At 50.4% G+C, this 24864-nt stretch overlaps 1 protein-coding gene across 8 annotated transcripts in view; it reads right to left on the bottom strand.

Moving 5' to 3' along the window:
- The window catches only part of FLNC (filamin C), a 94328-nt gene continuing 69464 nt past the window's right edge, over positions 1 to 24864 (bottom strand). For 4 of the 8 annotated variants that reach the window (XM_058189845.1, XM_058189846.1, XM_058189847.1 and 1 more), the window contains 17 exons: positions 22533 to 22632; positions 17179 to 17319; positions 16601 to 16729; positions 15599 to 15772; positions 14702 to 14863; positions 13042 to 13245; positions 12189 to 12341; positions 11809 to 11931; positions 10804 to 11046; positions 8346 to 8615; positions 7070 to 7207; positions 6820 to 6935; positions 6226 to 6358; positions 5307 to 5483; positions 3678 to 3896; positions 2025 to 2234; positions 1 to 1297 (listed from right to left, as the gene is read on the bottom strand). In XM_058189845.1, the coding sequence (XP_058045828.1) occupies positions 1110 to 1297; positions 2025 to 2234; positions 3678 to 3896; positions 5307 to 5483; positions 6226 to 6358; positions 6820 to 6935; positions 7070 to 7207; positions 8346 to 8615; positions 10804 to 11046; positions 11809 to 11931; positions 12189 to 12341; positions 13042 to 13245; positions 14702 to 14863; positions 15599 to 15772; positions 16601 to 16729; positions 17179 to 17319; positions 22533 to 22632 (2880 nt within the window). In that variant the 3' untranslated portion in view covers positions 1 to 1109. The remainder of the gene's footprint in view (positions 1298 to 2024; positions 2235 to 3677; positions 3897 to 5306; positions 5484 to 6225; positions 6359 to 6819; positions 6936 to 7069; positions 7208 to 8345; positions 8616 to 10803; positions 11047 to 11808; positions 11932 to 12188; positions 12342 to 13041; positions 13246 to 14701; positions 14864 to 15598; positions 15773 to 16600; positions 16730 to 17178; positions 17320 to 22532; positions 22633 to 24864) is intronic. The other 4 variants (XM_058189849.1, XM_058189850.1, XM_058189851.1 and 1 more) reach the window with 1 other exon arrangement.

The raw sequence follows: 24864 nt of genomic DNA, 5'->3' as shown, positions 1-24864 counted from the left end.
AAAAAAAACAACCACCACCCAAAATCTCTTTGGCATGAGCTGGGTCCTTCACAGTGACACGCAACCGGCTGAACAACGGTGTGGGAAGAAGAGAGTTGTCCTATACTTCGGATTTGATTCTTGGAAGTTGTGTTGGGGTCTCCTTCCCCTTAGTGCCTTTTAAAGCAGCCACATCCTTTTTCCCCCCTAGAATCCAGCAGAGGACTGTGTGACTCCAGGAAAAAGAGGCGGCCGCTTTAAAAAGTTTCAAGCCCTTGCTGTGTTTCAACAGAATAGGCTCTGGATTCGAATCCAAAAGCCAGCCCACAGTCTTAACCGTACGTGCTCCAAAAAAAAAAAAGGCTGCTGGGACTGCCGAGCTGCATTTTGTGTTCTCCTCTCACAGACCAGCACTCACGCTTATTTTTCTCTTTGCGCTCTTCACTCAACATCCCTTGATTGCGCCTTGAGGGGGGGGAAGGGCGCGCTTGAGTCCCCCCCTTGGCCCCCCCCCTCAAATTTGGCAGGAGTTTGGGAGCCACTCCCGGGATTCCACTTCCTCCTTCGCTTCTTCTTACAACGTCACCAAAAGTCAACTTTCCCCAAGTAAAGGCCAGGTTAAGGTCATATAGATTGACCCCGCAGGGCAGGTTGAGGACTAGTCCCTTTTTTTTTTTTGCGGTTGTGGTTTTGGGTAAATCCAAATTAATGCCAAGGAGGGAGAAACCTCCTGGGCAGGCCTACCGGACAAAGGTGCCCACGTGTCTCTTGTAAGCATCCTCGATTCGTACGACAACTTCCCTTCCTCTCCCCCTTTCCCAGACCGGACTCACTGGGCCCCCTGCACCCTCCCCAGCTCAAAGGGCATTTCCCCTCCCATCCCTGCCACCCTCTCCCCCTTCCCCTCTCCCCCCTCCCCCCAACTCCCCATCCCGGTCCCCGATCCGCCTGGAGAAATCCTCAAATCCGCCAAAGTCCAACTCAACGAGGCAAGCGAATGTCCGACGGTTACGCCTTCTCCCTCGCCCCGCCTTGGTCACGGGTGGGCACGTCGTCGAGGGTGGTGCCAGTTCTGGGCAGGGGAGGGTGGGGCCAAGGGAGGGAGGCGGTCGGGGGGCTGCATCCCCCTCCTAGGGCACGCTGACTTGGTAGGGGCTGCCGGGCACGCCTTCGTCCCCCCATTTGACGATGAGGATGTAGTCTCCCTTCTCTTTGACGGTGTAGGTGACGCTGTATACCCGGTTGCCCATGTGCTTGACGTAGACCTCGTCGCAGGGGGTCTTGGGCCCGTGGACCCCCACCATCAACATGTTGGTGCCTGCGAGGAATTACAGAATTGCAGAATCACAGAGGCACCTCAGAGGTCTTCTAATCCAGCCCCCATGCTCAGACAGGAAGCCCTGTGCCATTCCGGACAAATGGCCGTCTGATGCAGGTGGTTCTCGACTCACGGCCGTTTGTTTAGTGACCGGTCAACTTGACAACAGTGCTGGAAAAAGTGACTTACGACCGTTTTTCACAGTTACGGCCTTTTCACAGTTAAACGACCAAAAAAAAATGGTCACGCAAGATCAAAATCCAGACATTTGGCAACTGGATTCGTATTTATGACATATTTATGTCCCAGGTCAGACACTTGGCAGCTGACTCAGACTTACGACGGTCGCACTCAGGCAGTTCCCCTTTTGCGACCTTCTGACAAGCCAAGTCAACGGAGAAGCCCAGGTTGCTCACTTATCGACCGCCGTGATTCACTTAAATAACCAAGGCAGGGAAGGTCGCAACTTGGGGCAAAACTCACTCAGCCAAGGTCTCACTTAGCAACACAAATATCGAAGTTCGATTGTGGTCGTAAGTCGAGGACGACCTGCGCTAATGACGGCGGCACCAAATATGCTCCCCGGAATCGATGGCATTATAGAAAACTACTTGAAAAAAAGAGGTCCTGTGACCCAGATCTGAAGTTCCGAAAACACCGAGGTCCCCCATCCTCCTCCGTGCCAGCCCCTCGACCCTCTCAGCCCCACTGGCACCAGGATACCCACCTGCCTTGCTGCAGTCCACGGTGAAGGTGTTCTTCTGGCCCACGAAAGCCTTGGTTAAGCCAGGGCCCCGGGCAACCACCTTGCTGGCATCCGAGGAGAACTTGGGTAGGGCGCTGTAGCTGCCACCCACCGTGGAGGTGGCTTTGGTGACCGTCTCCACCAGAACCGTGGACGTCTCGTGGAGGCTGTGCCCACCGGACAGGCGGGGACCTGGTGGGGCAGAGAGAACGGGGGGGGGAACCATCACCCAGGGCCGTCTTCACAGGTGGAGACCCCAGGTAAGTCATGCACCCACCCTTGGATGGCAGCTCAAGTCTTAGATTAGGAATCAAGGGCTGTTGTTTTTTTACATCCTTCCGGAAGAGGTGCATAATTATTTCCGAAACGATTTTGTGTTTGTCACCTTAACCCACAAATATTTCACCTTTTTCTCAACCCTAAAAACCAGATTTAGATTTAAGAATCAAGGGGATCTTTTTAATATCCTTCAGAAAGAGGCACATAATTGTTTCCGAACACAATTTTGTGTTTGTCGACTTAACCCACAAATATTTCACCTTTTTCTTGACCCTAAAAACCAGACTTTTTAGTCCAGGGGTCTCCAACCTCGGTCCCTTTAAGACTTGTGGACTTCAACTCCCAGACTTCAACTCCAGCTTTGCTGGCTGAGGGACTCTGGGAGTTGAAGTCCACGAGTCTTAAAGGGACCAAGGTTGGAGACCCCTGTTTTAGTCAATACATCACAATCCTGACAGGACAGGTTCTTAATCAACACTGTTCTTTTCTGTTTGTTTATTTGAAAAACCGCTAAAGCTCCCAAACTCATTTAATTTTCTCATCAAATATTCTAATATAGTTTTTTTTTAATATAGCGGTTTTTTTGGAGGGGGTGGGGGCCTTGCAGGAATGTAACCAGATCATCAGCAAACAGCAACCCTGTGAGGCAGGTAGGGACTGGCTCGAAGTCACCCAGTGGCTTTTGTGCCTAAGGTAGAACTGGAACTCTCCTGGCGACTGAACCAAAGTCATCTAGTTGGCTTTCATGGCTAAGGTGAGACTAGAACTCACTATCCCTTAGTGATTGACCAAAAATCGCCCAGCTGGCTTTCATGCCTAAGGCAGAACTAGAATTCACTGTCTCCTAGTGATTGATCCAAAGTCACTCAGCTGGCTTTCATGCCTAAGGCAGAATTAGAATTCACTGTCTCCTAGTGATTGGCCCAAAGTCACTCAGCTGGCTTTCATGCCTAAGGTGGAACTAGAACTCACTATCTCCTAGTGATTGATCCAAAGGCACCCAGCTGGCTTTCATGCCTAAGGCAGAACTAGAATTCACTGTCTCCTACTGATTGGCCCAAAGTCACTCAGCTGGCTTTCATGCCTAAGGTGGAACTAGAACTCACATTCTCCAGGTTTCTAGCCTAGCGCCCCAACAACTAGACCAAAATGGCTGTCAAACATGTTCAAGTAATTTATTGGGGACTCGCCCTGGCCATGTCCAAGACCAGAGATGCAAAACAATGTTCCTCTGGGCATGGACAGAATACCTACCCCCACCCCAAACCGAGACTGGGGTGGTGGGAATGCGGGCTGAGAGGGGTCAGTGTTCTCCCCCCTACGGCCCTGAAGCGCCACCCGCGAGACGTCACTCACCTGTGACCTTGGCTTTGAAGGGGCTGCCGACGATGTGCTGGGGACCCCCGTACTTGATGGAAATGAGGTAGCTTCCAGGCGCCATGGGCATATAGGTGACCTTGTGGCCCTCGGGGCACTCCTGGCAGTCCATCTGCACCTTGGAGGGCCCGTCGATGGTGACCGAAAGGGCCCCAGAGCCGGCGTTTCGGGTCTTCACAACGAACTCAGAGGAGACCCCTGCCAAGAAAATAAGGTCTGCAATTAGCCAGGGCTGCCTCTGTTGGTCCTGGGATTGGCACAATGCCCGTCTCTCTCGCAGAAAAACCCCTGGTGTTATTTTCCTCTTTATTAACATTTACAGGCCACGAAAAGACCTGGGGGCTCTGGAGACACACAAAGGATTTTTAGGGGAGATTTCGGGGTGTTGGTGCCAAGCCCTGCTCACTGAAAGCAAGCAAACCCCTTGGGAGGCAGGGCAGAATTATACCAAAGATGCCAACAAGGCAGGTAGTCTTCCACTTATGACTATTCATTGAGCGACTGCTCGAAGTTACAAAAAACACAGAAAAAAAAGACTTAGGACCACTGACTTACAACTCTGACAGCCTGATCAAAAGTTCGGGCAACTGGCTGGTGTTTTACAACGGTGGCAGCAATGAGGAGGGAGGAGAGATGAGAGAAGAAGGCAGGAAGGGAGGGAGGAGAGAAGGAAGGAAAGAAGCAGAGAATAGAAGAAAGGGGGGGGGAGGGGGGAGAAGGGAAAAGAGAAGAGGGAAGGAAGGAAGGAGAGAATGGAGGAAGGAAGGAAGGAAGGAAGGAAGAAGGAAGGAAGGAAGGAGAAAATAGGAAGGAAGAGAAAAGAAAAGAAAAGACAGAAGTGGGAAGGGGAGGGAGGAAGGAAGAGAAAAGAGAAGGAAGGGGAGGGAAGGGAAGGGAGGAAAGAAAAGAGAAGAGGGAAGGAGGGAGGAAGGAAGGAAGGAAAGAATAGAGGGAGGAAAGAAGGAAGAAAAAAGAGAAGGAAGAAGAGGGGAGGGAGGAGGAGGAGGAAGGGAAGGAAGGAAGGAAAGAATAGAGGAAGGAAAAAAGAGAAGAGGGAAGGAGGGAGGAAGGAAGGAAGGAAGGAGAGAATAGAGGGAGGGAGGAAGAAAAAGAGAAGGAAGAAGAGGGGAGGGAGGGAGGAGGAAAGAGAGAAGGGAAGGAGGAAGGAAGGAAGAAGAGAATGGAGGAAGGAAGGAAAGAATAGGAAGGAAAAGAAAGAAGGGAGGGGAGGGAAGAAGGAAGAGAAAAAGAAGGGGTCGAAGGAGGGAGGGAAAAGAGAGAAGAGGGAAGGAGGAAGGAAGGAAGAGAAAAGAGAAGGAAGGGAAGGGAAGGGAAGGGAAGGAAGGGAAGGGAAGGGAAAGGAGGAAAGAAAAGAGAAGAAGGAAGGAGGGAGGAAGGAAGGAACGAAAGAATAGAGGAAGGAAGGAAGGAAGGAACAAAAAGAAAAAGAGGCGGAGGGAAGGGAGGGAGGAAGGAAGAGAGAAGAGGGAAGGAGGAAGGGAGAAGGAGGGGAAGGGAAGAGAACTTGGGGAGGTCCTGGTATTGCCCACCTGCCCGCTGACCCAGTTCCAGAGCCCCCCTGAAGCCCTGCCTGTCTCCCCACCTTACCTGTGGTTCCTCCCTCCAGACCTGGTCCGTAGGCCGTGACGAGCCCGGGGTCTCCCGCTTGGCTCTGCTCCCCCACGCGGATGTTGAAGGGGCTGCCCGGGACATGCCGTCCGTTGAACCGGACGTCGATGGAGTGGACCCCGTTCTCGTGGGGGATGAAGCGAATGGCGTATTTGTCTGGGGGAGAAATCCAACAGGCCAAGCTCAGCAACGCAAGTCGACCGCGAGGTCTCCGGAAGGAAGCCCCTCAGCCTGAAACCTCCCTATACCTTTCAGTCTGGCCTCCCCAAATCATCACTCTGAGCTCTTTTTAAAGACCCCCTCCCCAATTTGAGGGTGGGCACCTGGCATCGCCCAGGGGCTGGGAAGGGACATTTGGGCACTTTCAGGAGCCTCCGGTTCAAATCTCGCATCTGCCACATGGTTTCCTTAGGCAAGTTTTCCTCTGGCGTCTGGCCTACCTTGCAGGGTGGGTGTAAAAATTAAATGTGGCGCAAAGCAGTCCCCAAAATGTTCAAAATTATGTGTCACATGTGTTGAGGGCAGCAAGATTACTTTACGCACCAAAATGGAAGGACGTTTTAATTCCCACAATGGACGAACGGTTGCCAAAGTTAGGAGAAGTTAGGAGAAATGGCTAAATCGATTGCTTTGATTAAAAAAAACAAAACCCACAATTTTATTTCTATGGGAAACCACTTCTGGACTTTGTGTTGGAGGTGGTGGGGGGGGGAAAGAAGCTTTGATTTGGGGTTTTACCGATTAGATGGGTTTCTTGTTCTAGAAATGGCTAATTTACACTATTGTGTAGACCAGGGAGGTCTCCAACCTCGGCAACTTTAAGCCTGGCGGACTTCAACTCCCAGAATTCCCCAGCCAGCAGAGCAACCTGGGGCCACCAACCTACGTGGACACTCACCGCTGTCCAGCTCGGACACGTAACATTCTTCCACCAGGCCGGAGGGCGTGTGGACCTTGGCATCGATCACGCCCCGGGCCCCGTTAAGCTGCACCGCGAACGAAGCCGGCTGGTTCACCTTCAGACCCGTTTCCTGCAGAAACCCCGAACCCAGCACCGAGTGAGATTCACACAATGTACCAGGCCCCAACCGTCCCCAGCTTCCTGCCAAGTTACAGCTAGTCCTCGACATACGACCATATTGTTTCTGTCGCAAAGCGAGGCTTTTGTGAAGTGAATCTGCCCCATTATATGACCTTTCTCTCCATCTCCACCTCCCTCTCCCTCTCTCTTTTTCTTTCTCCTCCATCGCTCCTCCTCCTTCCTCTACTTCTCCTTCCCCTTCCCCTCTCGTTCCTCCCCTCCTTCTCTTCCAGCCTTTCTGCTTCTCCTTCCCTTCTTCTTCCTCCTCTCCACAACTCCCATGCTTTCTTAGCACTGATGATGTTACCTAGCTGGGTCATGAAACGTCTGCAAGAAAACCACCCAGCTCAAAGAACACCAAGGAGCTCCGAGTTTAACCCCGAGCTGCAAATGTTCTCTTATATCGAATACCTGGAGGCTGGTGACAGTCAGGCGTCGGGCATCGTCCGAGAGCGAGGCCACGGGGACCACAAACGGACTGTCTGGGATGTGTTCATCGTTGAATTTGATGGAGACCTCGTAGTCGCCTGGCGGAGGAGAAGAGAGGGGAAGGAAGGAAGGAAGGAAGGAAGGAGCTGCTGAGCTTTCTGGACAGCCTGACTTGGACATTATTTTTAATGATTTTGGCCCTGGCTTGACCCTGATGCAGCCGAATACCTACCTGGTTCTTGGACCACGTACGAGACTCCGCAGGAACCGTCTTTCCGGTCCTCAAAGGCAATCTCGGCCTTGCTGGGCCCCTCCACCGCAATGGAGAGACCCCCGGCCCCGGCCTCCCGGGTCCAAATGCTGAATTCAGCTGGGAAGAGAGCAGGAAGTCAGCAGACAGTCAGGGAAGAAGGAAGGAAGAGGGAAGGAGGAGAAAGGAGGAGGGAGGGAGGGGAAAGCTGGAAGGAGGAAAAAGGGAGGGAGGGATGGAGGGAGGAAGCAGACGGAGGGGGAGAGAGAGAGAGGAAAGTGATTGGGAAGGAAGGAAGGAGAAAGAGGGAAGAGGAGAAAGAAGGAAGGAGGAAAAAAGGAGAGGAAGGAAGGTAGGAGACAAAGAGGGAGAGGGAGAGAGGAAAGTGATGGGAAGGAAGGGAGGGAGGGAGGGAGGGAGGAGAAAGGGAAGGAGGAGAAAGGAGGAGGGAGGGAGAAAGAGAGAAGGAGGAAAAAAGAGGGAGGAAGGAAGGAAGCAGACAAAGAGGGAGAGAGAGAGAAAAGTAATTGGGAAGGAAGGAAGGAGAAAGAGGGAGGATGGAGAAAGAAGGAAGGAGGAAAAAGGGAGGAAGGAAGGAAGGAGACAAAGAGGGAGAGAGAGAGGAAAGTGATTGGGAAGGAAGGAAGGAAGGAAGGAAGGAAGGAGGATTGCTGGGTGACAATTCCTCAACCAGAAAAGAAGGCTGTTAATTAATTCTAATAATGAACTTTTTTAATCTGCCAGCCTGCCGGCCCATTTGAGGGCAGAAGAAACCGGGGGAATCAACTCTCCCAGTTCAGTCGTGGCATCTCCCTTCCTGCCACTGGGGCCTGTGAAGGCGTGTCAGTGGTGACCCACGGAGGGTCAGAAAAGTCACAATGGCGGATGCAGCTGCGCAGTACAAGCCGGCCTCTCTCTCTCTTTTTTTTTTTTAACCTGCAACAGGTGCTAAAAGGAGGCCTCCATTTTCAACGCCCTGCGGAGCCGTGTGTGGTGGGCCTCCCCGAACAGAGACCGACCGGGTTGGCCAGGAGCTTCCAAGCGTTCAGAGATCCAGGATCACAGATCCAGCATCCTGAATCATGCTGCTCAGTTCAAGCCAACCAAACATGTTGCTAGTCCTCAAGGATGCCAAGACTGGCTTCTCGGCCTCTTCAGAGCCAGGCGGGTTTTTCAATTCAGTTCAGTTGGAGGAAAAGAAAGGGGTTCAAAGCCACAGCCGGCCGTGCCGGGGCAGGCAGGATGGCGCCACCCTTACCTGGCACGCTGGCCACGCCCCTCTCCAGGCCAGGCCCTCCTGCTCGGACTTTGTGGGAGCCCCCTTCGCCCAACGGCCCCACGGTGAACTGGAAGGGGCTGCCGGGCACGTGCTGCCCCCGATATTTGACGTTCACGGTGTGGGGGCCCATCTCGTGGGGCACGAAGCGCACCGAGTAGGCGCTGTCATCTCCCTCGATGATTTCCGCTTCGGCCATCTTTCCCGAGGGACTAGTGACTTGAGCGGTCATGGCTTGGATGCCGCCCTCGCCTGCAAGGGACAGAAAAGAGCGGTCAGACGGTGAAGCCGGCCTGGCAATCTGGCCCATCTCAAAAGCCCCCCACCCCACCCTTCCCTTCCTCCCCAATCCAGGGGTTTCGGGAAAGTGGCCATGCAGTCCCTTTCGAACAAAGTAAGAAATCATGCTTCTAGTCCTCAAGAAGGCCGAGATGTCAGGGCTTCGTTGTTTTTTTCAACATGGGTGGGGGGAGACAGATTTTTTTTCTCAGTTCTTGGATCTCCAAGTTTTGCCACGCCTGTCCTTAATTCCGTGTTGAAATAAAACGTCAAATAATTTCCCGCAAGTACCAAAAACACACAGGAGCATAAATTAAAGGCATACAAACATTAGTAGAATCCACTCACAAACAAGAGGCGATTTTTTTTTTTCCTGATTTGTTTTGGGGTTTTTTAGCCAACGTTTATTTAGTAAAAGTGACACCGTTGGACCGAGGGCAAAAACACAGCACTCCAAAAAGCAGCATGCATAGAAGATACAGAAGGCAAAATAGCAGAGTTGGAAGGGACCTCAGAGGTCATCTAGCCCAACCCCCCCTGCTCAGGCAGGAAACCCTATACCATCCCAGACTAATGGCTGTCCAGTCTCTTCTTAAGACCCTCCAGTGACGGAGGAGCACCTACATCCTCTGGTGGCAAGCCGTTCCACTGGTTAATTATCCCCACTGCTAGGGTGACATGACTACAGTTTGTGACGGTTTTGCTGTAAAGCAGCATTTTGCTTCCAATTTCTGGCGAAAACTACACCACAGAGAAGATTTCCTTAATCCCAGTGGTGCTCACTGCACACCTGCTTCACTCGTTTAACGACCGTCATGAAAAAAGTCATCCAATCAGGTCCGGGGACACGTTTTACAACTGTCACAGCTTAGAACTGCACTCGCCAGGCTCAGGTACGGTCATAAGTTGACTGTACATAAGGGGCAATAAGTTGACTTTGTATATAATATACAAATGGATGAAGACTATTGCTTAACATAGTGTAAGCCGCCCTGAGTCTTCGGAGAAGGGCGGGATATAAAGGCAAATAAAAAAATAAATAAAATAAAAATAAAATAAATATCTCAAGGACTAACTGTATTTAAATAGCAAACAATCTGGGGTTTTTTTTTTAAGCGCTTCTGATATTTCAGCTTAACCATTGGATCAGGTAGAATTGGAAACCATTTTCAAGCTCCAAATTGGTCGTTCTCGATCTTGGCAATTTTTAACCAGTGTGGACTTCAACTCCCAGAATTCTAAAGCTTGCTGGCTATGGAATTATGGGAGTTGACGTCGAGAATTATGGGAATTGAAGTCGGGAATTATGGGAGTTGAAATCTAGAATTTTGGAAACTGAAGTCGGGGATTCTGGGAACTGAAGTCGGGAAATCTGGGAGTTGAAGTCGGGAATTCTGGGTGTTGAAGTCTGGAATTCGGGGAACTGAAGTCTGGAATTCGGGGAACTGAAGTCAGGAATTTGGGGAACTGAAGTCAGGAATTCGGGGAGTTGAACTCAGGAATTCTGGGAACTGAAGTTGGGGATTCTGGGAACTGAAGTCGGGAAATCTGGGAGTTGAGGTTGGGAATTCTGGAAGTTGAAGTCGGAAATTCTGGGAGTTGAAGTCTGGAATTCTGGGAACTGAAGTCGGGAATTTGGGGAACTGAAGTTGGGAATTCTGGGAGTTGAGCTCAGGAATTCTGGGAACTGAAGTCGGGGATTCTGGGAACTGAAGTCAGGAAATCTGGGAGTTGAAGTCGGGAATTCTGAGAACTGAAGTCGGGAATTCGGGGAACTGAAGTCAGGAATTTGGGGAACTGAACTTGAGAATTCTGGGAGTTGAACTCAGGAATTCTGGGAACTGAAGTCTGGAATTCTGGGAATTGAAGTCCACCCCACTTAAACTTGCCAAGGTAACATTGCTCAGAATGGACAGATAAAATTCTACCAAGGAGACAAAGTGAGGGGATTCTTCCTGTGTGTCTGTGACCCACCCCTCAAATTAACCTCCAGTGGAAAAGCCCCCGTGCCAATTCACCTTCTCTTCCTGCCCAAGTGAGGCTGGCATGCAATTCACACACCGCTGTGTCCCCCTCCCCCCCACCCCCCGTGCTCCCTGTGGGTGCGAGACACACGGGCGCAAGCAAGTGAGCGCACGGCACACCGGCAAGGCCCACGCACCCTCCTGGGTCCGGGCGATGCTGCCAAAGGAGCCGAGGCTCTCGCGGCCGAGGAACTCGCCGAAGACGTTGTGGAAGGGGTCCCCGCCCACTTGCGTGGACTCTTCCACCCGCACCTCGCGCTTGGTCTCCCCGCCGCGCGTCTTGCTGATCTCCGTCCGCTCGGTGCGCGTGTAAGTGTGGCTGCTGCGCGTGAAAGTGCGAGTCAGACGCTCCTGGGCCGAGACCATCTGGAACCAATTCCCTGCGCCAGCAGCCATGAGGGGGAAGAAGGAGGAAGGAAGGAAAGAGAAGGAAGAGGGAGGAAAGAGGAGGGGAGGAAGGAGGAGGATAGGGAGACAGGAGGAGGAGGGGGAGGGGGAGGGAGGAGGAAGAAGAGGAAGAGGAGGAGAAAGAGGAAGAGAAGGAAGAAGAAAGGAGGAGGAAGGAAGAAAAGAGGAGGAGCAGGGGGAGGATAACAAGAAGGAGGAGAAGGGAGAGGAAGAGGAGAAGGGAGGAAGGAGGAGGAAGAGGAAGGAGGAAGAGGAAGGAGAAAGAGAAGAGGAGGAGGAGAGGAAGGAGGAAGGAGAAGGAAAAGAAAGAGGAGAAGGAGAAAGGAGGAGGAGGAAGGGGGAGGAGGAAGGAGGAGGAAGTGGAGCAGGAAGGAGGAAGTGGAGCAGGAAGGAGGAAGAGGGGGAGGAAGGAGGAGGAGGAAGAGGAGAAGGAGGAAGGAGGAAGGAGGAAGGAGGAAGGGGAGGAGGAAGAAGGAGGAAAAAGAAGGAGGTGGAGGAAGTGGAGGAGAAAGGAGAAAGAAGGAAGGAGAAAGGAAGAGGAGGAAGAAGAAGGAGGAGGAGGAGGAGGAGGAAGCCAGTTAGAAAGTGGGACAAAGAGGTGGGGGCTGCACATAGCTTTGGAGTGGGCAACCTTGGACCGCCCGGCAGCCTTTAAAGGATCCCCTCCAGGGTGGGGAACCCCCAAACGCAGCCAGACCCTCCTGACTTAATGCCAGCCTCTGGAGCACCTTTACCTGGGATCTTGAGGTTCAGGTCACAGGTGCTGCCCACGGTAGCGATGGAGGGCGCCTGCCGCCGGCGAGTAATGCTCTCCTTCATCCGTCCTTCTCCGGTCACTTTCACAGTGAAGGGGCTTCCTGAAAGGGTCAGCGAGGCTAGTGGTTATCTCAACAGCCTGGAACGTTCATTCTAGCTGGCACTTGAAGGGCCCAGGGTTGCTGAAGCCTGGGGAACTCTGGGAGTTGAAGTCCACACCTCTTGAAACTTACCCAGGTTGAGAAACACTGACTTAATTCCCCAGCCCCCCCCCCCGCCCCTAATTTTCAACTTGAGAGCTAGAAACTTGAAATTCGCCCCCAGTTTGGACGAGGAAGCTAGGGACAGACAGACATACCTGGCACGTGTTTATCGGCAAACTTAATATTGATGATGTAATTTCCGGGCTCGGTAGGCGAGTAGGTGACTTTACAGGTACCATCTTCCATGTCTTCGCAATTGATGTCCACTTTGCTGGGACCTTCGATGGAGAGGCCGAGACCCCCGTAGCCTGGAACCGATAAACCAGCTTATTCTCCCGTCAAGCTTTCAATATCAGCTTGTTGAGAAGGAGCGGTTGAATTTGGGGGGGGGGTGAAAAGGGGAATCCGCCTAGCATCCCTAAGTAGCCACAGGCGAATTAAGGGCCACCTCTTTTGAATTCCAGGGAGCCTCATATTAACTCCTAGCGGGTGCCGATTATTGGCTGAGAATAACAGAATACGGATTGTCCTCGACTTACAACAGTTCACTTAGTGACCGTTCAAAGTTACGACGGCGCTGAAAAAAAGGAGACACGACGGTTTTCCACACTTACAACCGTTGGTCACACAATCCAGATTGGAGACGCTTGGCAACTGATTCATCTTTATGACGGTTGCCGTGTCCCCGGGGGAAGGGGTGTCACGTGATCCCCTTTTGCGACCTTCTGACAAGCGAGACTCGCTTAACAACCGTCTTACTAACTCAGCAACGGCAGTGATTCGCTTAACACCCGTGGCAAGAAAGGTCGCAAGCTGGGGGCAAAATTCAGTTCGCAACTGTCCTGCTTAGCGACCGAAATGATCCACGGTGGTCGTAAGTCGAGGACTCCCTGTTATTAGCTCCATTTTTCCCAGCCCTGAAGGCCCCGTTGTTGCCACCAAAGTTGTGTAGTTGATGAAAGGTGTTTTGCAGCCTCACAATATTTATCACCACCTCCTTTTCCTCACCTGCGGTCCGGGTGTCTACGATGAATTCGGACATCTCGAAGGTGCGTCCTTCCACCAGCCCTTTACCGGAGACTTTAACCTTGCTGGCATCGCCAATTTCCGACTGTCCCACCATGATCTTAAAGGGGCTGTTGGTGACGTGTTTGCCGCTTTTCTTGACGCTCACCACGTGCTCCCCAACCTCCTTGGGGGTGAAGGAGATCCCTGGGGAGAGGCAGAGGGGGAAATGAAGTTTGGGGGGGCAGGAGAAGGGTGAACGGGGGTCTGCGGGGCAGCTGGCGGCCCCAAGGTTTCACCAAAGCCAGGAGCTCTTTCCTCAAACCGCACGGACCGACTGCCAGGGAGGAAGGGAAGGGGACGCCCAGAGAATTCTGGGAAATAAGACACACAAATTCCCACGATGGAAGAACGGAGGGAAGAAAGTGATGGAGGGAGAAGAGGCAAAAAATAATTGCCCTAAGTAAAGAGGAGACTTTATCTCATTTTGGAATGGAATGGAACATCTAGAACAGGGGTCTCCAACCTTGGCAACTTTAAGCCTGGCGGACTTCAACTCCCAGAATACCCCCAGCCAGCAGGCTGGGGGTATTCTGGGAGTTGAAGTCCGCCAGGCTTAAAGTTGCCAAGGTTGGAGACCCCTGTTCTAGAACATCTACCTACCACTCCCAAAAGACGATCTAACAGCTAAAAAGGGAACAAAAAAAATACCAGCAATCAAGGCCCAGGTGAGCAGAGGTTAACCCCACTAGACCAACCATCAAGCAGTCAGCAATACCCCCAATCAAGGAACTGCCAAGTCAGACAAACAATCCAAAGGTAAACAACAGCCTAATCAAAGAACTATCAAGACCACCTCATCCTCCTCCCCCTCTCCACAAACCCCACTTCCTTCTAGCATTGATGATGTTACCTAGTTGGGTCATGAAACGTCCACAAGAAAACAACCAAGCTCAGAGAACCCCACACTCCTTCTCCTCCTTCTCCTCCATCTCCTCCTCCATCTCTTCCTCCTCCTCCTCCTCTTGATCCTCCTCCCCCTCTCCACAAACCCCACTTCCTTCTAGCATTGATGATGTTACCTAGTTGGGTCATGAAATGTCCGCGAGAAAACAACCGAGCTCAGAGAGCACCAAGGAGCTCAAAGAAGAAGTACTCATCCTCCTCCTCCTCCATCCCAGCACTGATGATGTTACCTAGCTGGGTCATGAAACGTCCGCAAGAAAACCACTCAGGGAGCACCACAGTCCTCCTTCTCCTCCCCTCTTTCCTCTCCTTTTCCTTCTCTTTCTCCTTCTCTTCTACTCCGCAAACTCTACTCCCTCTAGCATTGATGACGTTCCCTAGTGTGGTAATGAAACACCTGCCAGAAAGTTACCAAGTTCAGAAAGTACCAAGGACCCCCAACATTTTAATCTACGATTATTCTCCTCTATTATTTTCTCTCTTTTTAGGTACACCGGATCTGAACTGCAGAACTCCAAATATCCACTAGGAGCAGCAGAGAGCCAGCGGTTGTTTCCTTTTCTGCCTCTCCGCTGCTCCTCTGGCTTTCGCAGCTCGTAAGCCCTCCGCCGTCTACAACTTCAGCGGCTATTCCTCGCTGCACGGCCGCGTGTCCGTTCCGAACGAGGCTAAGAGGGAGCGGCAAAAGAGGGCTCACCGATATGGCGGTTGGGCAGGCGCTTGAGCAAACAGGGCTCTTCGTTCCCAGATGGGGCCCGGATGCTGGCGGTCAAGAGGCTCAGATCGCTCTCCGTGATCTTCAGTGACACGTCGGTGGAAGTGCCCACGTTCAGCTGGGAGGTGCGCATGGAATCGTCCCCTGGGCCAGAAGAACGACGGGAGAGAAGCCGTCAGGGTTAGGGTTCAAGACTGAAGACAAGTACTCGCACGACTGCCTTTTCCCAGTCAGAATGACAGAATTGGAAGGGACCTGAGAGGTCTTCTAGTCCAACCCCCTGCTCAGGCAGGAAACCCTACACATCATTCCAGACAAATGGTTGTCCAAACTCTTCTTTAACATCTCCACTGTTGGAGCACTTACGACGTCTGAATTTAGGCAAGCCGTTCCAGTGACTGATGGTTTTGTTGAGAAATTTCTCCTTAGTTCTAGGTTGCTTCTCTCCTTGTTAAGCTCCCATTCGTTGCTTCCTGTCCTGCTTTCCGTTGCTTTCGAGCAGGGGTCTCCAACCTTGGCAACTTTAAGCCTGGAGGACTTCAACTCCCAGAATTACCCAGCCAGCTTTGCTGGCTGGGGAATTCTGGGAGTTGAAGTCTTCCAGGCTTAAAGTTGCCAAGGTTGGAGACCCCTGCTTTGGAGAATACCTCGACTCCTTCTTCTTTGGGGCAGCCCCTCAAATACTAGAACACCAGCTATCATGTCCCCCCCCCCAGTCCTTCTTTTCTCTAGACTAGCCAAATACAATAAAATAAGGTAAAAGAAAATAATTAGAACAAAGGAAAAACGAAAGGATAAAATGCACATCGTATTTGAAATTAAATTAAAACGTAAAAATGAAAGCAGTTGAGGTCGGCGGAGGGAGAACAGAAGGGCTACCTGTGATCTTTGCAGTGAAGGGGCTGCCCGGAATGTGCTTGTCATCAAAACGGACGATGATGTTGTAGTCGCCGGGAGCCGTGGGCAGGTAGGAAACTGTACAGGTACCATCTTTATTGTCTTTACAGGTGATTTCGGCCTTGGACGGGCCCTCCACGGCCAGGGACAGGCCTCCTGTAGGAGGAGGAGGAGAGGCTGGTGAGCTTCGGGAGGGAAGATTAGTCTCGGGGTGAGACCAACCTTCCTCCTTGTCAGCTTTCTTGGCGTTGGAGAGCAACCATCACAGGCGGGAGGAGGGGTCAAATGGGGAATTAGTCTGGAATCACTGCATGCACACAAGAGAGCAAGATTCGATTCTACGGAATGCCTTTGAGCCTGATCTGGTCTTTCCCAGGGGAAATCTGCCACTCTAGGAAGATTTCTGTACTATAGGCAGAAAACAAACAAGTACAGGAAGTCCTTATGACCACAGCTGAACCGAAAATTTCTGTTGCCGAGCGAGACAGTTATTAAGTGGGTTTTGATCTTTCTTGCGCCTGTTGTGAAGTAAACCACGGCAGTTGTTCAGTTAGCAAGACGGTTTTAAAGCGAACCCGGCTTCCCCACTGACTTTGCTGGTCAGAAGCTCGCAAGAGGCGATCCCGTGCCCCCCTCCCTGCCCCCCCGGGACACTGCGACCGTCATAAATATGAAACAGCTGCCAAGAATCTGAGTTTTGCTCACGTGATGACCTCGATGCTGCAATGGTCATAAAGTGTGAAAGACGGTCCCTTTTTTTCCGTGCCAACTTCTAACAGTCACTAAATTCTACATCTCTGGGTCTGCTCTTTCGCGCCTGACGCTGCTGTGATTTTGAACCCGTGGATTATGTCCTGACTCTGTGGCATCTTTCAAATTAAAGATGAATTGCCTTTTCTTGGAGCGAAAGGCTTCAGGCTCCACTCTTCGGCACACGTCATGGCTCTCTGACCACGTTTTCCACCCGTGGTACAGGGGACTCACCTTCGCCGGCGTCCTTGGTGACGATGGTGAAGGTCGCGGGTTTGTTGACCATGCCGTGGCTCAACCCAGGTCCGTAGGCGCTAACATGGCGGGCGTTGATGGCGTCCACATAAAATTGGAGGGGGCTCCCTGGTTTGTGGGGGGAAAAAGCAACGGACTCAGGGGCACATCCCATAATCCTGGGCAGCCTGCCGTCTTCAGACAGGGAGCAAGGAGGAACTCTGGGAAAGCTCATCTTTCTGAAAGTCCTGAAGTTAGAAGGGAGCTTAGAGGTCATTTTGTCTAGCCCCCTGATCAGGATAGGATCTGGTGGGGCAACTCTGGCAGATGGCCATCCACATTTCCACTTAAAGAGGATCTGGTTCCAGCGAGGTCTATTTTGTTTAACAAACTATAGTTTAATAAAGCGGGTTTAGCACAACCTATGCACCCAGGTGTAGTCTGTTTTCATTCTCCTGGCTGGTGTTTCTTGATGTTGGTCACTTTAAGATGGATGGACTTCAACTCCCAGAATTCCTCAGCCAGCCGTTTACTCTCCCCAGGAATCAAGCTGACCCCGTTTGCTCTCTCTTTCTCACCTGGAATGTGGTTGCCGTCGTATTTGATGTCCATCTCGTGCAGCCCCTTCTCTGTGGGGGCATATTTCACGGTCACCGTCCCATCCTTATTGTCCATGATGTGTGGACGCGCCGTCTTGCCTGAAGGCATCCTGACCTCCCCTGCAGAGCAGGAAGAAAACAGGCTGATGAGACCCCCCCAAGACACCCCTAAGAATGGGACTAGCCAGGCGTGGGAAACCTCACCAAACTACAACTCCCAGCAGCCCAGGTTGGCCAACAGTGAGGGGTCCTGGGAGTTGTAGTCCTATAACATTTCCCACTTGAGCTGAGAATAGGACTAGCCAGGAATGGGAGACCTCCCCAGACTACAATTCCCAGCAGCCTAGTCTGGCCAACAGTGAGGGATCCTGGGAGTTGTAGTTCTATAACATTTCCCACTTGAGCTGAGAATAGGACTAGCCAGGAATGGGAGACCTCCCCAGACTACAATTCCCAGCAGCCTAGTCTGGCCAACAGTGAGGGATCCTGGGAGTTGTAGTTCCATAAAACTTCCCACTTCTGAGCTGAGAATAGGACTAGCCAGGAATGGGAGACCCCCCCCCCAGACTACAATTCCCAGCAGCCTAGTCTGGCCAACAGTGAGGGATCCTGGGAGTTGTAGTTCTATAACATTTCCCACTTGAGCTGAGAATAGGACTAGCCAGGAATGGGAGACCTCCCCAGACTACAATTCCCAGCAGCCTAGTCTGGCCAACAGTGAGGGATCCTGGGAGTTGTAGTTCCATAAAACTTCCCACTTCTGAGCTGAGAATAGGACTAGCCAGGAATGGAGACCCCCAGACTACAATTCCCAGCAGCCTAGTCTGGCCAACAGTGAGGATCCTGGGAGTTGTGGTTCTATAACATTTCCACTTGAGCTGAGAATAGGACTAGCCAGGAATGGGAGACCTCCCCAGACTACAATTCCCAGCAGCCTAGTCTGGCCAACAGTGAGGGATCCTGGGAGTTGTAGTTCCATAAAACTTCCCACTTCTGAGCTGAGAATAGGACTAGCCAGGAATGGGAGACACCCCCCCCCGACTACAATTCCCAGCAGCCTAGTCTGGCCAACAGTGAGGGATCCTGGGAGTTGTAGTTCTATAACATTTCCCACTTGAGCTGAGAATAGGACTAGCCAGGAATGGGAGACCTCCCCAGACTACAATTCCCAGCAGCCTAGTCTGGCCAACAGTGAGGGATCCTGGGAGTTGTAGTTCCATAAAACTTCCCACTTCTGAGCTGAGAATAGGACTAGCCAGGAATGGGAGACCCCCCCCCCAGACTACAATTCCCAGCAGCCTAGTCTGGCCAACAGTGAGGGATCCTGGGAGTTGTAGTTCTATAACATTTCCCACTTGAGCTGAGAATAGGACTAGCCAGGAATGGGAGACCTCCCCAGACTACAATTCCCAGCAGCCTAGTCTGGCCAACAGTGAGGGATCCTGGGAGTTGTAGTTCCATAAAACTTCCCACTTCTGAGCTGAGAATAGGACTAGCCAGGAATGGGAGACCCCCCCCCCAGACTACAATTCCCAGCAGCCTAGTCTGGCCAACAGTGAGGGATCCTGGGAGTTGTAGTTCTATAACATTTCCCACTTGAGCTGAGAATAGGACTAGCCAGGAATGGGAGACCTCCCCAGACTACAATTCCCAGCAGCCTAGTCTGGCCAACAGTGAGGGATCCTGGGAGTTGTAGTTCCATAAAACTTCCCACTTCTGAGCTGAGAATAGGACTAGCCAGGAATGGGAGACACCCCCCCCCGGACTACAATTCCCAGCAGCCTAGCTTGGCCAAAGTGAGGGATGCTGGGAGTTATAGTTCAGTAACATTTCCCACTTCTGGACTGAGAATGGGACTAGCCAGGTTGTGGGGAAACCTCCCCAAACTACAACTCCCAGCATCCCAGTCTGGACAACAGTGAAGGATCCTGGGAGTTGTAGTTCAGTAACATTGCCCACTTCTTGGCTGACTCCAACCTATCTAGAGTCGAAGCCGAGCTGATGTACAGCAATTGGGAGCTGCAGGTTGGGGGGAGGAGCTAAATCTGGGCGGGGCTAGAGGTGGGTGGGGCTGGCAAGATTTACCTTGCTGTCTGCTTCTGGCTGTCCCACATTTTCTCCCCCTCCAAGGCGCCCCCCCAAAAGGAGTCAGCTCAGAAAGACCCTGCTGACACAAGCTTGCCCCCCAGCCCAGCCCTAGGCCTGTATTTCCCAGATATATATTTTTTTTTTTAAAAAAAAATTCTTGACATGCTCTATTCCAAATGCATCATGGGAAAGAATGGAATAGCGGAATGCAGGTTTTCAACAATGGCACATTGTGAAGTCCCAGAATGCGGTTGTGAGAGGAGCCGGGGGGGGGAGAGAAATCCACCAACTCCACCCCCAAGAAGGCAAGGGTAGACTGCCTCTGGGTGTGGAGGTTCTATTGAGCTACCCTAGCAAAGAACCACGGATCTCGAGGCTTCCAGTCTCCTTGTTCTCTTTCTCCATCTCCCGTTTTGGCTCACCCAGCTCGGATCCGTTTCTCCTCTAGCCCGTCTCTCGTTTTTCTCCCGGGATTATTGATTTAATCTCTTAAACCGAATTTTCTTGAGTCATTTATTTCATTTTCATCTAGCCACCCAATGATTCAAACAGCCCATCAGAAGGGCTTTGTACGGCGTACAAGTAAAATAGGAAAACCCGTAAAAACAGTATATATATAAATGTCTATGGAGGTTCAGTATATATAAACTTATTTAGACTGGCAAGGAGGAATTAAATAATCAATGTTACAGTTAATTAAAAACCACGGCATCCTGGTTCCATTGAAATCTTGGCAGGAAGTGACAAAGCACCAAAAATTTTCCCCTTTCAAAGGGAAGGATTGCTCAGCCCTCAGTAAGTCTTTTCCTGCATGCCGTCACTCTGCTAAACAACTAATTCCCACGACACTGTCCAAATATTTACTAAGGCTGTATTATTATTACTCTTCTCATCCTTCCTATTACCTATCTCCTTTCTACTTACGACTATAACCCTCGTTGTTTGTATCTTTACGATTTACATTGTTTTATTTAGTTTCCTAGTATGATTTTGATTGCTTACTAAGTACCCTACGACTATCACTAAAGTGTTGTATCCTATGATTCACGATGAATGTATTTTTATGATGACGATGATCATGATTTATCACTTTTAGCTTTTAGGTACACTGAGAGCTTATGCACCGAAGACAAATTCCTTGTGTGTCCAATGACACTTGGCCAATAAAGAATTCTATTCTATTCTATTCTATTCTATTCTATTCTATTCTATCCTATCCTATCCTATCCTATCCTATCCTATCCTATCCTATCCTATCCTATCCTATCTCCTCTCCTCTCCTCTCCTCTCCTCTCCTCTCCTCTCCTCTATCCTATCCTATCTTCTATCCTATCCTATCCTATCCTGTCCTATCTTCTATTCTGTTCTATTCTATCCTCTCCTCTCCTATTCTATTCTATTCTATTCTATTCTATTCTATTCTATTCTATTCTATTCTATCCTATCCTATCCTATCCTCTCTCCTCTCCTCTCCTCTCCTCTCCTCTCCTCTCCTCTATCCTATCCTATCTTCTATCCTATCCTATCCTATCCTGTCCTATCTTCTATTCTGTTCTATCCTCTCCTCTGTTCTGTTCTATTCTATTCTGTTCTGTTCTCATTCTATTCTATTCTGTTCTGTTCTATTCTATTCTATTCTATTCTATTCTATTCTATTCTATCTCATCCCATCCTATCCTGTCCCATCCTGTCCTATCCTATTCTATTCTGTTCTATCTCTATTCTATTCTATTCTATTCTGTCCTATCCTGTCTATCCTATCCTGTCCCATCCTGTCCCATCCCATCCATCCCATCTCCTCCTCTCCTCTCCTCCTCCTCTCTCCTCTCTCTCCTATTCTATCCTCTATTCTATCCTATCCTATCCTGTCCATCTTCTATTCTGTTCTATTCATCCTCTCCTCTCCTGTTCTATTCTATTCTGTTCTGTTCTCATTCTATTCTATTCTATTCTATTCTGTTCTATTCTATTCTATCCTGTCCCATCCCATCCCATCCTATCCTATCCTATCCTCTCTCCTCTCCTCTCCTCTCCTCTCCTCTCCTCTCCTCTATCCTATCCTATCTTCTATCCTATCCTATCCTATCCTGTCCTATCTTCTATTCTGTTCTATTCTATCCTCTCCTCTCCTCTCCTCTCCTCTGTTCTATTCTATTCTATTCTATTCTATTCTATTCTATTCTATCCTATCCTATCCTATCCTATCCTCTATTCTATTCTATTCTATTCTATTCTATTCTATTCTATTCTATCCTATCCTATCCTATCCTATCCTATCCTATCCTATCCTATCTCCTCTCCTCTCCTCTCCTCTCCTCTCCTCTCCTCTATCCTATCCTATCTTCTATCCTATCCTATCCTATCCTGTCCTATCTTCTATTCTGTTCTATTCTATCCTCTCCTCTCCTATTCTATTCTATTCTATTCTATTCTATTCTATTCTATTCTATTCTATTCTATTCTATTCTATTCTATTCTATTCTATCCTATCCTATCCTATCTCCTCTCCTCTCCTCTCCTCTCCTCTCCTCTCCTCTATCCTATCCTATCTTCTATCCTATCCTATCCTATCCTATCCTATCTTCTATTCTGTTCTATTCTATCCTCTCCTCTCCTATTCTATTCTATTCTATTCTATTCTATTCTATTCTATCCTATCCTATCCTATCCTATCCTATCCTATCCTATCCTATCCTCTATTCTATTCTATTCTATTCTATTCTATTCTATTCTATTCTATCCTATCCATCCTATCCCATCCTGTCTATCCTGTCCTGTCCTGTCCTATCCCATCCATCCTGTCCCATCCTGTCTATTCTATTCTATTCTATTCTATTCTATTCTATTCTATTCTATTCTATTCTATCCTAATCCTATTCCTCTATTCTATTCTATTCTATTCTATTCTATTCTATCCTAATCCTATTCCTCTATTCTATTCTATCCTATCCTATCCTATCCTATCCTATCCTATCCTATTCTATCCTCTATTCTATTCTATTCTATTCTATTCTATTCTATTCTATTCTATTCTAAAATAGGTGACAATAAAGGAGTCACTAAACGAACGGTCGTAACTCAAGGACTACCTGTGATGCAGAAACTCAGAAGTGATTCCAAGATGATCGGGCTCGAACCCCCACCCCCACCCCCAAAAAACCTCCAGTCTGTGCATCCACGCCGTGGTCTTCCCCTTACACCCCAACTCACAGACAGACCGAGAGACAGACCGACGGAGGCGCTACCTGTAATCTCTCCCTTCTGCACGGCGAAGGGGATGACCAGGTTGAAGGGCCGCAGCATGGCATCCACGCTCTCCGGCGGGGCGACGGGCTCATCCGTGGCCTGGCGAGGAGGGGAAGAGAGGAAACGGGGGGGGGGAAGGAGCAGAAAGAGAGACTAAGTCCAGATAGAGGGGGCCCCGAGAGAGCGAAAGAGCACCCCAAGGTGAGGCAAACTGAAAAGAAAGATTCGGAAACCGAAACAATCTTGGGGTGTGGAAGCTGGAAGAAACAGGAAGAAAGAAGGGGACCAATGACAACCCCCCCACCCCACCCCCCAAAAAAAGAAGATTCCAAAGTGGAGGAGATTCAGGACTGTCCATTGGTTGCCTCTGCCTTGCCAAAACAGCTGGATTTCTACAACTGCATTCAGCTAGCCACCGTGCAGGTGGTCCTCGACTTACGACCGCAACCGAGCCCCAGTTTTGCATTGCCACGCGAGACAGCTGTTAAGTGAGCCTTGACCCATTTTATACAACCTTTCTCTGATTCCCTGCGATTTAAATCAGGGGTCTCCAACCTTGTCAACTTTAAGACTTGTGGACTTGAACTCCCAGAGTTTCTCAGCCAGGAAAGTCCACAAGTCTTAAAGTGTTGTGTCTGCACGCACCTCCCCCCTCCCCCCCGAGCCGGGCCCCCTGCCAGAAGGTGACTTGGAAAGTGAGGGGGAAGGGCTGTCAGGACTTACCTCTGGAGCACCGGCTTCCCTGGCTCAGCTCCAGGAGCCAGAGGTAGGCCAGGTGGAGGAGATAACGAGGCCTCCATCCCCTGACTCTTTCCCCCCCCAGGTCACGCCTCCAGATCCAGCTGATAGCAATCAGGCCTGGCTGGACCCTAGGTTTCATAGGCAGGAGAGGCAGGAACAACAGAAGCAGGGGTGGGGCAGGCCTAGGAAGTGCTGAACCATGGAGCCACACCCTACAGGATATAAACGCAGCCAGAGCTGCTGTGTCTCTTCGTAGCAGACAAATTAACTGCTGAACTAAGAGCTGAAGTTTGTTCCTGGGTGACTCATCGGCGTCGAGGGAGATAACAGAGACACTTGGCAGACGCTCGCTAGTTTGCTGCCAGAGCTGATAGTGCCTGCTAATTAAGCCATCGCTTGGACAGAGGCGAGGGGGGACAGAACATAAAGTTGCCCAGGTTGGAGACCCCTCATTTAAATGAACCCCTGCCGTTGTTAGCTTAGTAACACGATTGTTAAGTGAATCTGGAATCCCCACAATCAGAAGGTCGCCAAAGAGAATCGCGTGACAACCCCCTCCAAGACACTACACCCGTCATAAGCATGAGTCAGTTGCCAAGGGTCTGAATTTTGATCATGTGACCGGGGGGGGGCACCGCCACAATGGTCGTAAGGGTGAAAAACGGTCCTGTCACTTTTTTTCAGTGCCGTTGTAACTCCGAGCCGTCACTAAACAAACGGTTGTAAGTCGAGGACTACCTGTCTGTTCAGTTTGCACTACCCACCGAGCCACAAATGACTCTCTTGGCGGCCAGGATGTTGGGTGAATTTGTTTGGCGCAAACCCTGAAGGGACTTCACCGATGCTCCACATTGTGCTGAATTCTATAGAGCAGGGGTCTGCAAACTTGGCTCTTTTAAGACTTGTGGACTTCAAAGCTGGCTGAGGGGGCTCAAACTTCAGTTCAAATGCTCATCTCCCCCTCTTTGCCCGAGGGCAGAGATTTACGAGCTGTTGACAGAAGATTAGCACTGTCTAAACAGCTCTCACAGAATCACAAAGAACGGGCGGACTGAAATCGCCGCCATTAACACAGCGGAGCCAAACCGGAAGATACAATGCACCATTTTGGTAGAGAAGGACTGCCTGTCCCACAAACACCTACATTTTGGGGGGGGCCAAAGGGGCCTAACAGAATAACAGAGTTGGAAGGGACCCTGGAGGTCTTCTACTCCAACTCCCTGTTCAAACAGGAGACCCTAAACCATTCTGGACAAATGGTTGTCCAATCTCTTCTTGAAAACCTCCAGTGATGAAGCACCCACAACTTCCGGTGGCAAGTCGTTCCACTGGTTAATTGTTTGCACAGTCAGGAATTTTCTCCTTAGTTCTAGGTTGCTTCTCTCCCTGATTAGTTTCCATCCGTTGCTTCTTGCCCTGTCTTCAGGTGCTTTGGAGAATAGGTGGACCCCCTCTTCATGCGGCAGCCCCTCAAATACTGGAAGACTGCTATTATCTCATACTACCAGGACTCTGGGAAAGATGGAAATGGGAGGGAGAAAATAAATTGTTAGAATATTCATGACTGGGAAAACATGGTAACAAGGTCAG

This window comes from Ahaetulla prasina, chromosome 7, assembly GCF_028640845.1.
Source record: "Ahaetulla prasina isolate Xishuangbanna chromosome 7, ASM2864084v1, whole genome shotgun sequence".
NCBI classification, from domain to species: domain Eukaryota; kingdom Metazoa; phylum Chordata; class Lepidosauria; order Squamata; family Colubridae; genus Ahaetulla; species Ahaetulla prasina.
This window is presented reverse-complemented; position numbering and strand designations above follow the sequence as displayed.